Below are 14,319 nucleotides of genomic sequence, written 5' to 3' on the forward strand. Positions count from 1 at the left end.
CTGTTTGTCCATAGTATCAAGCCCTTCTGTTATGATAGGCACTCCTGTACTGTACATCTGTTTAAAAAGGACTCAAAAAGGGCCTCCTCCTTATGTCAAAAAGTCACACTTCAAGCCTATGGCCACCGTATATACACCACCGTATATACACCAATCCATTTTGGGATACTTTCAATGTACTACAACTATGAAATAAACATGCCTTACTTCCCAGAAATGTACTGAGTTGAGACATTCTACTGTATGTATTATGTATCCACTGTATCCGATTAGGGAGGAGTTTTTAGGCATCACAAATTTGCTCTGGTGTTTTCCTGCTTCATGGAAAATAATCTTAATGAGGTTTCGTGTTTTTTTGTACTCCGTTATTAATTCATATCATTATTCACTTTTGGTACTTGTTGCGCCCATTCATGCTGGCCACTGTGTCAGTATAAACACCAAAAGGCAAATATGTGTTGTTGTTGTTTATTGTGCAGGACTGCGCATGTAGAGTTTTTACTTCGGGTTCCTGCAAAGCCTTGGGAGAAAAAAACAAACTACACATTTCCTAAATGCACGTCACCGTCTTTGACGTAAAAGAAAACACAAAAAACACATAACTCAAACTTCCATAATTAAAAAGCTTCAAATTGCAGAGCTAATAATAGTTTCTGCTATTAAAATGCAACTACCTCGAAGGAATATAATTTAGTAATTTATTGCCAAGCCTTTTTCTTGATGTAATCTAATTACACAAACAATGTTGGGGTTAGCATTCAAATACTGCTGCATGATTTTCTCACTACCATAAAATAATAACAATAAATCCTGTTGGCAATTAAGGCATGACGTTAAAAGCAATCAATGATTAAATCCATTTATTTCCAGAACACATTTCTTTCCCAGGCTCTGGAGCCTGAAAATCCGCTATAATCAACACTGTGGAGTAACTTTTTTCCAGACTCCAGTGGTATGTGGCTCCTTGGAGTTGGCAGGATGTTGTGCAGCATGGGAGACATTTCCTTGTTTTGCCAGAGGAAGGACATTTTTAAACCAACAGTTTTGCCTCCACAAGATGCTTAACACATCCGCTGTTGTACTAAAGTCAATTTTTGAAGCAATCAAACAATTTCATGACAACAGCAAAAAGTGTGTGTTTACTGCTTTGTACTCACCTATAGTACCGAGACTGGAGGTACGTGGAGCAAACTGCTTTGGACACGTGGCTGGCTGAGCCAAAGTCTATCACCTTCACCCTGTAGGGTTGCCTTATCGGCTCCACCAGCATAATGTTCTCAGGTTTGAGGTCTGCATGAATCAGACCCATAGTCTTCAACTTTTTCAGAGCCGTGGCCACCTGCTGTAGTACAGGTCTGATCACTTTCAGGGGCAGTGGGCTGAACTTGTTCTGCTTTAGAAAATCATACAGGTTCTGCTCGAGCATCTCGAACACAAGGCAGGTGTGGCTGCGGTGTTGGAAGCATTCAAAGGCTCGCACCAGGTTGTGTTCGTCTGCGTTCTCCCCACTCAGACGCGCAAGGATGCCTACTTCTATTTGACCTTGTCGGGCGTATGACGGATGGTTCTTCAGGATCTTTATGGCCACTACCTCACCCGTGCCTCTTTTCCAGCACTTTACAACCTGTCCAAATGTGCCCCGTCCCAAGAAATCCAGCACTTCGTAAGTATTCTTCAGGGAGCAAAGAACCTCATGCTGTACTACTTGATAGTCCCCGTCACATCCTCCCGCTCCCCCTGCAGCACCAACACCCACGGGTCCTGCAGCTTGCTTGGAAGTCCCCCCTCCAGTCCCCACGGCCGCAGTCGCTGCAGCTGCGTTTCCGACATTCGTTGTTTGCAACATGGCAGGCAACATTGACAGTTCCTCCACAATCTGCATGGTGCTCCCTCGATTATCCAGCTCCTCACTTTTACGTTTCAGCCCACATCGCTGAGAGCTGTCAGCCGAGTTCAAACCTCCACAGTCCGCTTCTATGTCACCCTCCTCCTTCTCCTCCTCCTCTCCACCTCCCTCACCTCCTCGGCTGCAGCCCGCTCCCCTTCCCCCTCCTCCTGCCCCTGTTGCTCCACTGCTGCCCCCACTTGCTGTGGCCGTCTTCTGCTGCTGATAATCCTGGCCCTGCTTGTGGACAATCCCTGTGTTCTGCCGCTGCTGGACCGCAGATGGGCCCGATCCTCCACCTCTTTTCCCGGGCTGTTGTCTCTGGATGCCCGGCACTATGACTGTCTTCACGGGGTACACTTGTCCTCCAAACACTTTTGCACCCACCGTCAAGTCTTGGCTCAAGAACGAGCGGGCTTTCGTCGGGTGCACAATACCAAGGTTTCGTCTGTTCAGATAAGTCCACGGATGTGCTCTCTCATGGTACACACAGCTGCTGGGCTCAACTTTGAGTTTCTTCACACTGCTAAAGGCACTTGTCTGGGTTTGATAAATGTGTGGTGGGTAAACCAAGACTTGTGAGGCCATACCTGTAAGGAAAAGAGTAAAAAAATAAATAAATAAAAAACATTGGGGGTCAATGGAATATCATTTTAGTATTTTAACATGAATAACCCTAATAAGGACAACCGGATAACGGATTGATGCATAGTTCCGGAAATAAAAAAAATAATTAACTAAAAAGTATTAAGTATACAAATGTGCAAAAAGTGCATAAGATTGCTGAGTTGATATTTTTCTATTAAAAATGATTTGGGTTTGAGGATCTCTATTTTGGGTTTACCTTTCTTTTACCAATATTGTGATAATACATTTGTGATTTGATTTGTCATACCCTTTCATCTCAACTAAGAGAATAAGCTGCAGCGGAGCACCTTTCAACTGATTTATACACTGTGAGCCCACCAACACCTCCACACAGAAGATGACTAACGTTGCAAAGGTTTGCCTGACCTTTGCCTGTGGTTGAAATACATCCTACTGCATGCCTCCAGGCAACCAATAGGGACGGAAAGCATCAGCGGAAGACAACCAAACAAAAATACAGTCACAAGGCAACAATAGGTGCAGATGGACATCACCCACTTCATGTTTACTGAGCCCATGGGACCTTATTAGATCTGATGTTCTAATAACCATTTAAATGGGCAATGAAGTTTAATACAGCTTCTAATAAGGCTTCCTGTCAGTGTGACCAGTGACTGGAGACACTGTGTGCCATCCTCGGACCCATGACCTACTTCAGCTCACTGACATGACAATGACAGTTCATTCTCAAGGTTTTAAGCACTTTTAGCAACATTTGATCAAATAGGTTTACCTCCCTACACTTTTCTACACTTGGTGTCTATTACCTTGGTGTTCTAAACCTGAGAGGAGAGAAAATATCTCTAAATTTGCTATGTAGGGCTTTTAAAAACTAGAAATTACAGCCTGGGGTAGAGGCGTTGACAGTTGCAATGTCAGTGAATCATGAATCAGAGAACTAAAGCATTAATAGAAAGGCTGGGCGATTAATCGAGTTTATTGCTATATTTAGCCACATTTCTGACCCTTCAAGAAACCATTTTTCAAAAACGTGACAAGCAGGTTTAATTCCCGCAAAGAAGCAGACAATATGAGCGGAACATTTCCAGACACACGGTGGCCATTTCTAAGTTGCAAAAACAGTGATTTATTGGCATTTTGGAAATGTCTGAACCGAGGTATGTGCTTCCACGACTCAAATATTTTTCCAAGGTAGCCTTGCCTCATCTGTATAATTCTACAGGTGAAGAGACCATAAGAGAGCTGAAAGGGGTTGCTATTAGTCTTTGGCAAACAGACATATGGCCCAGCAAAGCCATGTAGTCTGACGGCTCATTTAATGACATTAAATTGTTGAGCATTTAAAATGTTACATAATCAGGTATCATGTTTACATACATGTTCTGGAAAAAAGGGACATTTTTCCATGACTTGTTTTGCTTCATCTGTAAAGAAATAAAAATATGTTTTTATTATTCCTGTACAATTTGATTTAAGTTAATTCTCAGGAGAATTTGCTCGTCTGATGGAGGGGAAATAAAAGCAAAACTTGTTTTGAATAATGTCATTATCACTGCTAGGGGGAAGTGGGAAAAAGCAATTAAAAATAGGATTTATGGGGAGAAAATCAGAGATTTCAATTTAAGGCCATTCTTCAGCCCTAATTATTAGTGTTATTTCATCTTAATTTTGTTGCAATCTGCAAGCAATCCTGTGCTTTTTTCCACCCCAAGCAAAAAAACACACCTGCTAATCGCCTTTTTCACCATCTGATACCCCCCAATATAAGACTGTAGTTATCGCCTTTAGTCAGGTTAACCCAAGAAGCCATAAATCTAAATCAGAACGACTGAAAACAGTAGCATGAAAATAGGTTTGAGTTTATGGGTCTATGGTTTACACAAGCAACAACAAACATCTCAGCACCCAGCAAGAAAAACCTGACAAAGACTCCCTTTTTTGGACAACCGAGAACATTCATTCACACATTCATAGCCCTGGAAGAGCTGCTAGGCAGAGAGACTCCTCTCCTCACACGAACAAATATACCATATACTTAAATTACGAAATGTCGGACAAAAAAATGAAGTATAGGGCCCTAATTGGTGGGAAGGGAAAAGAATGACAGCTGCTTCTATTATTATGAGCAGAGACCAAATACTCCCTTGGTCAACTATGAGGCTCCAACTGTGGCATTGCATTACAGCCTTCAAAGCTGCAGAAGCTTTCAACCAACCTTGACCTGCTAGATAATTACTCACTGGTGACCTTTTGACTGTAGTCCACTCGAAATTTAAACCGAGAAGAAAATAAACACTAGACAACTGTCCTCGACGAGCAAGTGGCACTGAGTGAGAAGACAACGTGCATTCAAAATAGATAAGAGTAATAGGAAATAAAACTAACAGCTGGCGGCTGTATGAATTAAAAGTTCAAACAAACTTGCAGTACGTCAATGCTAATATGGCCACTGTAAAGAGCAATCACCCACCCAAGCCAAAGCAAAATTTGATCGCTATGAAACTACTTAACTTAATTGACAGCCAACATATCCCTGAATTTTTTTTGTAATTCATACGTTATTCGCTGAGATAAAAAGTACAGTATGGTCATGGATGACCACATTCTCTCATTCTCAAAGGGCATCCTCCAATTGTTTTCTGTATCACTACAATACGCTATACAAAAGTTGTTAAAAAAATCTTGGTCCAATAATAAGGTCAACTCAAATGAAACTGGTGACTGTCTTTTGAATGACATTGAAGCTATGAGAAATTTAACAACATGGATGCGAACAGACAGGAATTTGACATTTTCTTGATTATTACTTTTGATGTTATGGAAGTCTCGCTCACTAGCTGAATGCCAGAGTCACACTGAGCGGAATTGCCATAGTGTGTGGATGAAGCTCAACTTCCCAAAGCCGAGGTCCTCTTGTGGTTGTTCTTCGGACCGCAGGCTAGATGAGACTGAACCAACAGCACCTCTGCTGGTTGTGTTCAATTCACGCATTCCAGGTGAACCTCGGCCCTCCTTGCTTAGGAACAACTGAGGCTTTCGGGGATGTTACTTTAATACGCAATCGTGACACTCAGCTGTTTCCAATTCACCTGTTCACCTGTGGAATGTTAAAAACTGTTTTGTTTTGTTTTGCATTCCTCAACTTTCCCAGTCTTTTGTTGCCACTGTCCCAGCTTTTTTGGAATGTGTTTCAGGCATCAAATTCCCAATGAGAGAATACAATAACATTCATCAGTTTGAATATTGAGAAACACTTGCCTTTGTAGTGTATTCAACTGAATATAGGTTGAAAAGGATTTGCAAATCATTGTACAGTGGAGCCTCGTTTTAATGCATATCAGGAGTAACAGACTGGCACAGTGAACCACACGGCTAATTTACATGTGCCAGCACAGTGGCTCACTGCGCTCTTGAAAATGGCACACCGGGGTTCAAATCCCAGGTGGACGAGGTAAGTTCAGATGAACTTCTAAACTTTTCAAACATTTTCAAGCTTTTTATAATTATTTACAGTAATTTTGTACTGTATTGTTTTTAGGCCACGAAAAAGTTCAAAACAATAATTTTTCGTAGGCGGCACGGTGGACAACTGCCTCACAGTTCTGAGGACAGGGGTTCAAATCCCAGCTCACCCTGTGTGGCGTTTGCATGTTTTCCCCGTGCCTGGGTGGGTTTTCTCCAGGCACACCGGTTTCCTCCCACATCCCAAAAGCACGCGCTGTAGGTTGATTGAAGACTCGAAATTGGCCGTAAGTGTGAATGTGAGTGCAAATGGTTGTTTGTTTCTATGTGCCCCGCAATTGGCTGGCGACCGGTTCAGGTTGTACGCCGCCTCCTGCCCGAAGATAGCTGGGATAGGCTCCAGCAGCCTGCGACCCTAGTGCGCATAAGCGGTAAAGATCTGCAATCATCAGAACCCACAGATTGTCTATGACTAACTAATATAAAGCTGTGAGTGACTCAACATGACCATTATTAAGTCCAAAGTCAGTGGGCAAATCTTAGACTAATAGTAGCAATGTTTCTACTTGCAATCCCTCAGTCTATCAACAGGGGCACTGCAAACATTCACAGCTCAACAGCCTCACAACATTCCCAACGTCTTGTGAAAAAGATATTCTTTGCTCAAAAGCCTCTCTATTTTCCAAGGAATGTGAGCACATGGCATTTCAATTGTGAACTTATGACTAACATTTTAAGTCCTCAGCTTGTTGGATTAGTTCTCGTACACAGTCAATAAATACAGCGGACAAAATGCTCCACCATTGGGCTGAGCCATGGAGGGACAAGCAGTATAAACTGACATCTGTGAAAAAAGGGACAGCTGGAACCAAGAGACAGCATCACACTTCAGACCAACACTGCTGTGTGACACGTCATGCCTCTAATTATGAACCGCTAAAAGGCCTTGTAAAAATCCCACACTAGGTGGGCAGTGACTGGTTGGTTAGTTAATAACAAACACACCGACCACAGAGTGCAGGGTACAATTGTTAAAGTGCTGCTATGACTATCATAAAATAATTTTCTGCATAGACTGTGCACAATACACATGATTGCTACCACGGTGTTCATATCCTCCCACCACACTTGGGAGCGCGGGCGAATCAAAATGCCTCAAAATACATTTGAAAATCAGAATGGTGATGTAACTGCATGTGTCATGTAAACAGATTAGAACGTTGACTGTGTGTGTATTCGGCTATTTGCTGGTAGATTATAACCCGGTATATCATAAAAATCATTTTGGGCACTATCAACAAAGGCAAGTTTGCATGTATCACCACAGTTTCATTGACTAGTTCCTAAACCAATATTCTTCCTGATTACATTCTAGTAGGGTTGTATCGATACACCAAAGTTAACATTCAATTTGTATATCGATTTCTGACCCACAGGACAATACAATACGATTTGTGATATCAAATTTGTGAAGTCAAACTAGCCATGTTTCTTCCCTCCTACAGTCTGCTTTCCTCACGTCGTTGAAAATAACTAGCATTAGTAGTAGCCACAGTTTTGCTCACTCCGGTCAGATGACACTGTCATCAAATGATTCAGACCATAGAAATTGAACAATAGATGTGGACGCACCGGCAGTTTCACCTAGTTTCAATTTCTACCGCAGCATTATCTGGAAACTCACATGTGCAGCAAAAACTAAAATTATTTCGATGACTATTCAATCTTTACACCGAGTGAAACCCTAAATATTTTTTACTTGTTTAAAAATTATTGTATTTCTTGATTACCGTTCTCACCCATTCCTTCACAAAAAGCAGATTTGGTCTTCCAATCCAATTATCTGACTGATCTTCAAATAAACACTGTGCCTCTGTCCTGTGCTACTAAGAATGTTTAATGTTTACTTCTGGTGGAAATGTTCCACCCATCTGCATAGCTTTCCACAGAAATTCCAAGCTTGTCATGGTGCTCACTGTTATATTTTCCACCTTAAATGCAGAGGAGGTTACTGAGAAAACAGTCTTTACATGCAAACACAGTGCAAGCACATTGCAGACCCAGTGTGGTGTGACAAACTTCCTCTCTTAATTTAATCTCCTAAAGCCTTGCTATAGATAACCTAAAGAATTTGATATATAGGCCACAGACACGAGTGTCGAAGAGATTAAGAACTACAAATTGCTGCATTACGAACATAAATGTTTTGAGACGGTGGGCTATGGGAAGAAGATTCCCTTACTTATTAGTACTGAGAAGCAAGGATAAGAAGTAAAATGGAACAAGTATGGTAAAGTATTAACTTAGAACCTCTTTGTGTTTAGAGATACAGTATGTGACGACGGGGGAAAAAATAGAAGCAACCTAGTTTTAAAAAGCCGCATTTTTGCTTTAGTTCACTAATAAGTACAGTGGTACCTCAACTTATTAGTTTTTCGAAATGTGAGCTGTTGCTTGACTGTTTGTTGTCTTGGGTTATGAGTGCGTTCAGACCCCCCACTGCTTGATGGTGGCAGCAAATGTCACAACATCCGGCCACCATCAATTCCATTGGTTTCCTTGCAGTGGAAAGAAAATACATTAGGGACAGTCATGTTTTCTAATTGCATTTTCTGTTTGTTTGCCAAATTCCTTTTTTCTACCTATGGGTTCTAAGAAAGTGAGAAGATACTGATGATGGCCATTGAACTAAAACATGGAATTATAGAAAAATATGACCAATGTGAGCATGTAGTTTACTTGGTAAAGTAGTACGAGCGTAGCACTTCTACAATGTCTGCTATACTGAAGCAAAAAAAAAAAAAAAAAAAAAAGTCGTTTAAAGACTACAACACCAGCCAAGGGTGTTAAAATCATTTCTAAGCTGCGGACAGAGGACCATGAAAAGATGGAGAAGCTGCTGTTGGTATGGTTGACTGAGTAGCAGCTCACGTGAGATACTGTGACGGAGAGTTTCATGTGAGAATGCACGAGCCATTTACGCTGATTTGCGTAAATGGCCTCCAGGCACTTCAATGGACGAGGCACTGGTCGATTTGTTTAAAGGCAGTCGGGGCTCGTTCAAGAATTTTAAAAGGAGGACCGGAATTCAGTCGTCAGGCATGGTGCGTCAACGAGCACAAATGTGAAGGCAGTGGAGGATTACCACAAAACTTTTTGTTGAAATGATAGCAGCCAAAGGATGCGTTCCCTAAAAATTCTTAAACTGTGACGAGAAGGCTCATCTCAAAGAAGATGTTAAGGAGCACTTTCATAACAATAGAGGAGAAGAAGATGCCAGGTCACAAACCCATGATAGATATCTAATGTTTACGAAAAATTCAACTTTATAAGAAAAAAACCTGATTATTTACATTTAAAGTTATTTACATTATGCATTACTGATTGTTTCTATACAGTGCTAAACTACTGAGTGCATTTTTTCCTAATAAAACATGTTTTTAAAAATGTGGGTGGGTTTTTTTGGGGGGGAGTGGAACAGATTAATTGCATTTCCATTAATTTCAATGGGTTAAGATGATTTGAGTGTTTTTAGATACAAGCGTGGCCATGGAACAAATTGAATATGTAAGTTAAGGCCCCACTGTAGTCTATTGCTGAAATGCCCCCAAACCCTCACTTAGTTGCAATACCGTTGTTGTTTTTCTATTCATCCATCTTCTAAACCGCATATCCTGACTAGGGTCGTGGCTGCGCTGGCACCTATCGCAGGGAACATATAAACAAACAACCGCTCGCACTCACATCTACGGACAATTTGGAGTCTTCAATTAACCTACCATGCGTGTTTTGTAACTGGAGAAAACCCAAGCAAGCACGGGGTGAACATGCAAACTCCAAACATGGGAGGCCAGATTTGAACGCAGGTCCTCAATTGTTTTTTTTTTTTTTTTTTTTTTTAACTTAAAATATCAACACATACTAGGGATGGGCATCATAATCGCCTAATCAATCATTAAGAATTATGTTTAGTCACATCCGGGCCCACATACATATTCAGTGTTTCTTGAGGGGTGGTGTGGGGTCGGGAGAGTACGGGTGTCAGACCGGATTTCAGTATGTCAGTGCTGTTACCCGGTTTAGCCGCCCTGCCTTGACCCAAGTCACCGATTTTACATTAGAAACATTTCACAGCACACCACAAAAAAATAACTACTGAATTACTACTACTACTGCAATAATGGTGAACATGTCTCATCAATTTACCCAAAAATGTACTACTCAGTGTGAAATTCGGGCTTGTTTAATTAACACAAAGCTATACGGGCAGGGAGCCATGACTAATTCTGTCGTACGAATGGCAAATAGATACACAGGTTTATTGTTCTGCGTGTCACTATACGTCACTGGCACAGACAAATGAACAAAGATATATTTTTTATTATTATCTAATAATTTTCAGATTAAGTGAAATTGGATAACTTCCCGCGGCACCCCTGATGATCTCTCGTGCCACACAGGTTGGGAATTACTGTGCTTAGTGAAACTATTAGAAACAGCTCTCAGTGTGATGCAGTGCATCAAACATTGTCTTATCCCACATAATTTTTTTTGGGGGGGGATCTTACAAAAGCTAAATGGATTTGTTCTTTTCAGTTTGGCAGAAAATCTGTACCAAATTTCCTTCACTTTTTACAGATATTACAAGCATTGCTTTCACCAAATCCCTTCTTTTCATACATCGAACAATACTATTTATAATTGGTTGTCACAATTTTTCAGGATTTAATTTAAATTCAATTAGTCGTTAAAAAAATACATCGTGTAAAAATCTATTGCAGGAGCAATTGTGTAGGCATAATAATATAATAATGGGAAGGATTGTAGATGTATGATTTTCAGGCATAATGTGCAGAACTAGGATGTGACTCACGATGAAAATTAGTTTGAAAACACTTACAAGCTCTTGAATTGGGGTTTCATTAGTAGACTTTACACCGTCAGACTACTGCAATAAAATCTTGTATTCCGATACCACCGCATCCCGTTTTTTACGACCACTGGGCTTTATCTTGTCAACTCAACTGCGACCGGATACACTCGTTACCGTGGCGACGACAACAAGAGTGAAGCGCCGACTTTGTATTATAAGGACAAAATGGGGGGAAACGTGTGTTAGTGGTCACCGGTGCTCAGGACAGGAGAGGACGCTCGTTTGAGCTTTACTTGAGGTATGTTCACGTACTTTTAATACGATACGGCTCACAAGCAGGCAATAAAATGTTATGTAGCCTAGCAAGCGAGTGGTAGCACGAACGGTTGGACGTAAACACGCCTCCGTTCTGTCGAATCATGCTCTAAAGTTTCGGTGTGGGTGAAGTAATTAAATTACAATAAAGTAATTTAATTACAGTAAGTTAGCACACATTATTTCTGTCATGTTGTAATGTTGGTTTGACCTGACTGATTAGAATGCACGATCTGACTATAGCAGTGATTTCTAACCTTTATGGAGCCAAGGAACATATTTTACAATTGAAAAATCTCACGGAACACCAACAAACAAAAATGTCACAAAAAGTGGATACATCAATTACTGTATGTACTTACTGCCATCTAATAAAAGACAATTTATCGTTTTTTGCGTCTGTCACTATGCCTCACTGGCATAAATAGATGAACAAATATACATTATTTATTGTAAATATAATTTGTTGAGCAATTACGTACACAAGTGTATACAGGAAATGAACAGGTCATATAAATAGACACATTCCTCCATCTTGTGATCGGATCGGTTATCGTTGTTTTCAACTCGCCCCAAAAATCCTGATCGTGTAAAGCCTATATTCATTAGACGTACCTAACGTTGCGGCCGGTGAGTGGGTGGCAAAAACAACTGGTGGCCGTGAGAGAAAACCAGTCAGTCACGGAGTAATGTTTTTCTATTCTGAGAATCGAAATCTAAACATAATACGCAAAACGCAAATAGTGTCGATAGTCTGTTATTTGAACGCAAGCTGTAGGATAGAATCCGGTTAAATATCAAGAGAATGTATGCACTCTCAATGCTTCGCTGAGCTCAAAAGTCTTCCGTGTTTGAGCGAGTTTTCGCCTGTCGACTGACGTCTTCAGATGTTAACCTCAAGTAAATGGATTGACATCGTTAACGAAAGCGGGACTCACAATTCACAAATGAGCCGGTCCGTGAAATCCACGCCGTAGAAATTGCTCTTCAAACATGTCATCGCGATGTATAAATTGACGGTTCTCCATGACAACACCGACGTAAAAACACCAAGAATGCCCAAGACACTCGCGTTAATAATTCCAACCGACGTCACAGTCACGTAGGCGTATATGGAATTTTCCTCTAAGTAGTGAATAGTTTATCTAACCAGGATTGTTTTGATACCACACAGTCAAGATCGTGTGATAACCAAGTTTGTTGGTAAGTTAGGGCAGTGTTACGTCACGACCAAACTGGTTTTAAAACGTGAAGCGAGACAATTATAATCACACACAAGGTGCGCCTCTCCACTTACCTTCACATAGAGTCACTATAAATACAATCGGGGGCTTTTCTGAACATGTTACGGATTTATAAATCCATAGCATGCCCAGTTCGCCTGCACTGCTGCCATCTTGTCCTAGACGACAGGAAGGGAGAGCTCCCCCTCGGCAAAGCCACCATCTCCCACATTTCAAACGTCATCTGAATCCCGCATACGAACATCCAGAAAGATCAAGCCGTGCTCGGGCGAGAGCTACGCAGTTCTAATGTGTCTCCCTCCACTTAGGGGAAGGTAGCCCATCTAGGAAAGGGTGGCCGTCCCCCCGTCTAGATGCGCTGCTCCGCAGCCCTGCTAGCCTCCAACATGTCTCTTTCCTCTCTGCCGTCGACCCAGAGTGAATGTTTGTGAGCTGACGGCATTAGCCAGACAAAAGCAATCCCTTACAGAGAACGATCGATGCGAAAACACAGCCTAAAAACAGACCACTGTATACCTTAGTGGATATATAGCTATTTTAAAATACAATTATTTTCATCCTGTATGATCACGGGATTTATGACAATGTGGTTCTGGTTCAGACCAAAGAAATGAATGGTTGATGACTCTGCAATCTTTTTGTTTGGTCTCGTTTTTGGGTTGTTGCCCGGGCACGGACACGCGCGGCTCCCGTGGTTGTCAAATGTCCCATCCTACTGGTCAGAGAGGGGAACAGCACGTTTATAAATGCCGTGCAATAGTCATGAAATTGGAGCTGTGGAAAACCCCCACAACACTTTGTGGCAAATTCCAGGATTTAGTTCACTTCCGATTAAATATTTTTGGAACTGTGGAATGTTTTTGCACACCAAATGCATCGTTGTAATTCCACGTGCAACCATTACCAAATTTCAATTTGTAATGTATTATACTGATGAGCGGCACCACAATTAATCGATTAATCGTCAACTAATCTACTATCAAATTAATCAACTGTTATTTTGATAATCGATTATAGTTTAGAGATTTATGTTGTTCTCCAGCAAAGCAGAATGTTTACCTTTGTGTTTAATAAAAATAATTTGCAAATAGGAGCTTTTACTTTGGAAAACAATGATCAACATTTGTGCCTATTTTCTGACATTCTAAGCACCAAACCAGTAACAGTATCATAATACATTTATGTTTGTGCATTTTCTGCTCTGTCAATTTGAAACAATTTCTTGTTTTTAAAGAAATAAAAACAAAAATCATATGATTCATCAATTAATAAAAACAATTTAAAAAATCAAGACATTAATCGATTATTAAAATTGTTAGTTACAGCCCTAATAGGCAAGTGATTATAATCCCTAAGGGGGGAATTCAATTTACACTCAGCTATATATACAGTACATTTGTGTTGCACACCACACACATGGAACCAAATCACACACACGCAGGCAAGTGATGTCACAAACAGTGGTGCACCTCTTCAGCTGGGGGGAGGGGAGGGGTGGATAGTGCCTTGCCCAAGGGCACCTTGACATTAGCCAGCAAGGAGACTGGCAACTCTCCAACAACTAATTGCCATTTTTTACATTCTGAACCATGACCCTGGTTCCAAAGCCCAAGTCCTTATAGATGATGCTCTACCGCTGAGCTATACCTCTTTGCTTTTAAATTGATAGGTTGCCGGATGGATCATTCCAGAATTGCAAGACATTTCCTGTCCCTCCCATGAAGTTTAAAAACATTCATGCACAAAACATTAAAACATGCGCTTTGTGTACATTTCAGTTGTCCTCAGACAAAAGGAAGTGTACCTGGAGTATGAGTGTTTCAGAAATAAGTACCAAATAGCTCTTGAACACCCCCTAAAATGTTTTTTTTCTTGTCCCTCCCTCTTGAAGACCAACTAACATATTAAATGTAAATATACAATGATTTTTA

The 14,319-nt window shown here is 41.0% G+C and overlaps 1 protein-coding gene across 1 annotated transcript in view; it reads right to left on the reverse strand.

Annotated features, from left to right (window-relative positions):
* The window catches only part of hipk3b (homeodomain interacting protein kinase 3b), a 36,553-nt gene extending 23,761 nt beyond the window's left edge, over positions 1 to 12,792 (reverse strand). Inside the window, 2 exon segments of the mRNA XM_061666144.1 lie at positions 1,158 to 2,475; positions 12,442 to 12,792. Coding sequence (XP_061522128.1) covers positions 1,158 to 2,475; positions 12,442 to 12,514 — 1,391 coding nt within the window. The 5' untranslated portion in view covers positions 12,515 to 12,792.
* Positions 12,793 to 14,319: the final 1,527 nt, after the last annotated feature.

This window comes from Phycodurus eques, chromosome 2 (assembly GCF_024500275.1).
Source record: "Phycodurus eques isolate BA_2022a chromosome 2, UOR_Pequ_1.1, whole genome shotgun sequence".
NCBI lineage: Eukaryota > Metazoa > Chordata > Actinopteri > Syngnathiformes > Syngnathidae > Phycodurus > Phycodurus eques.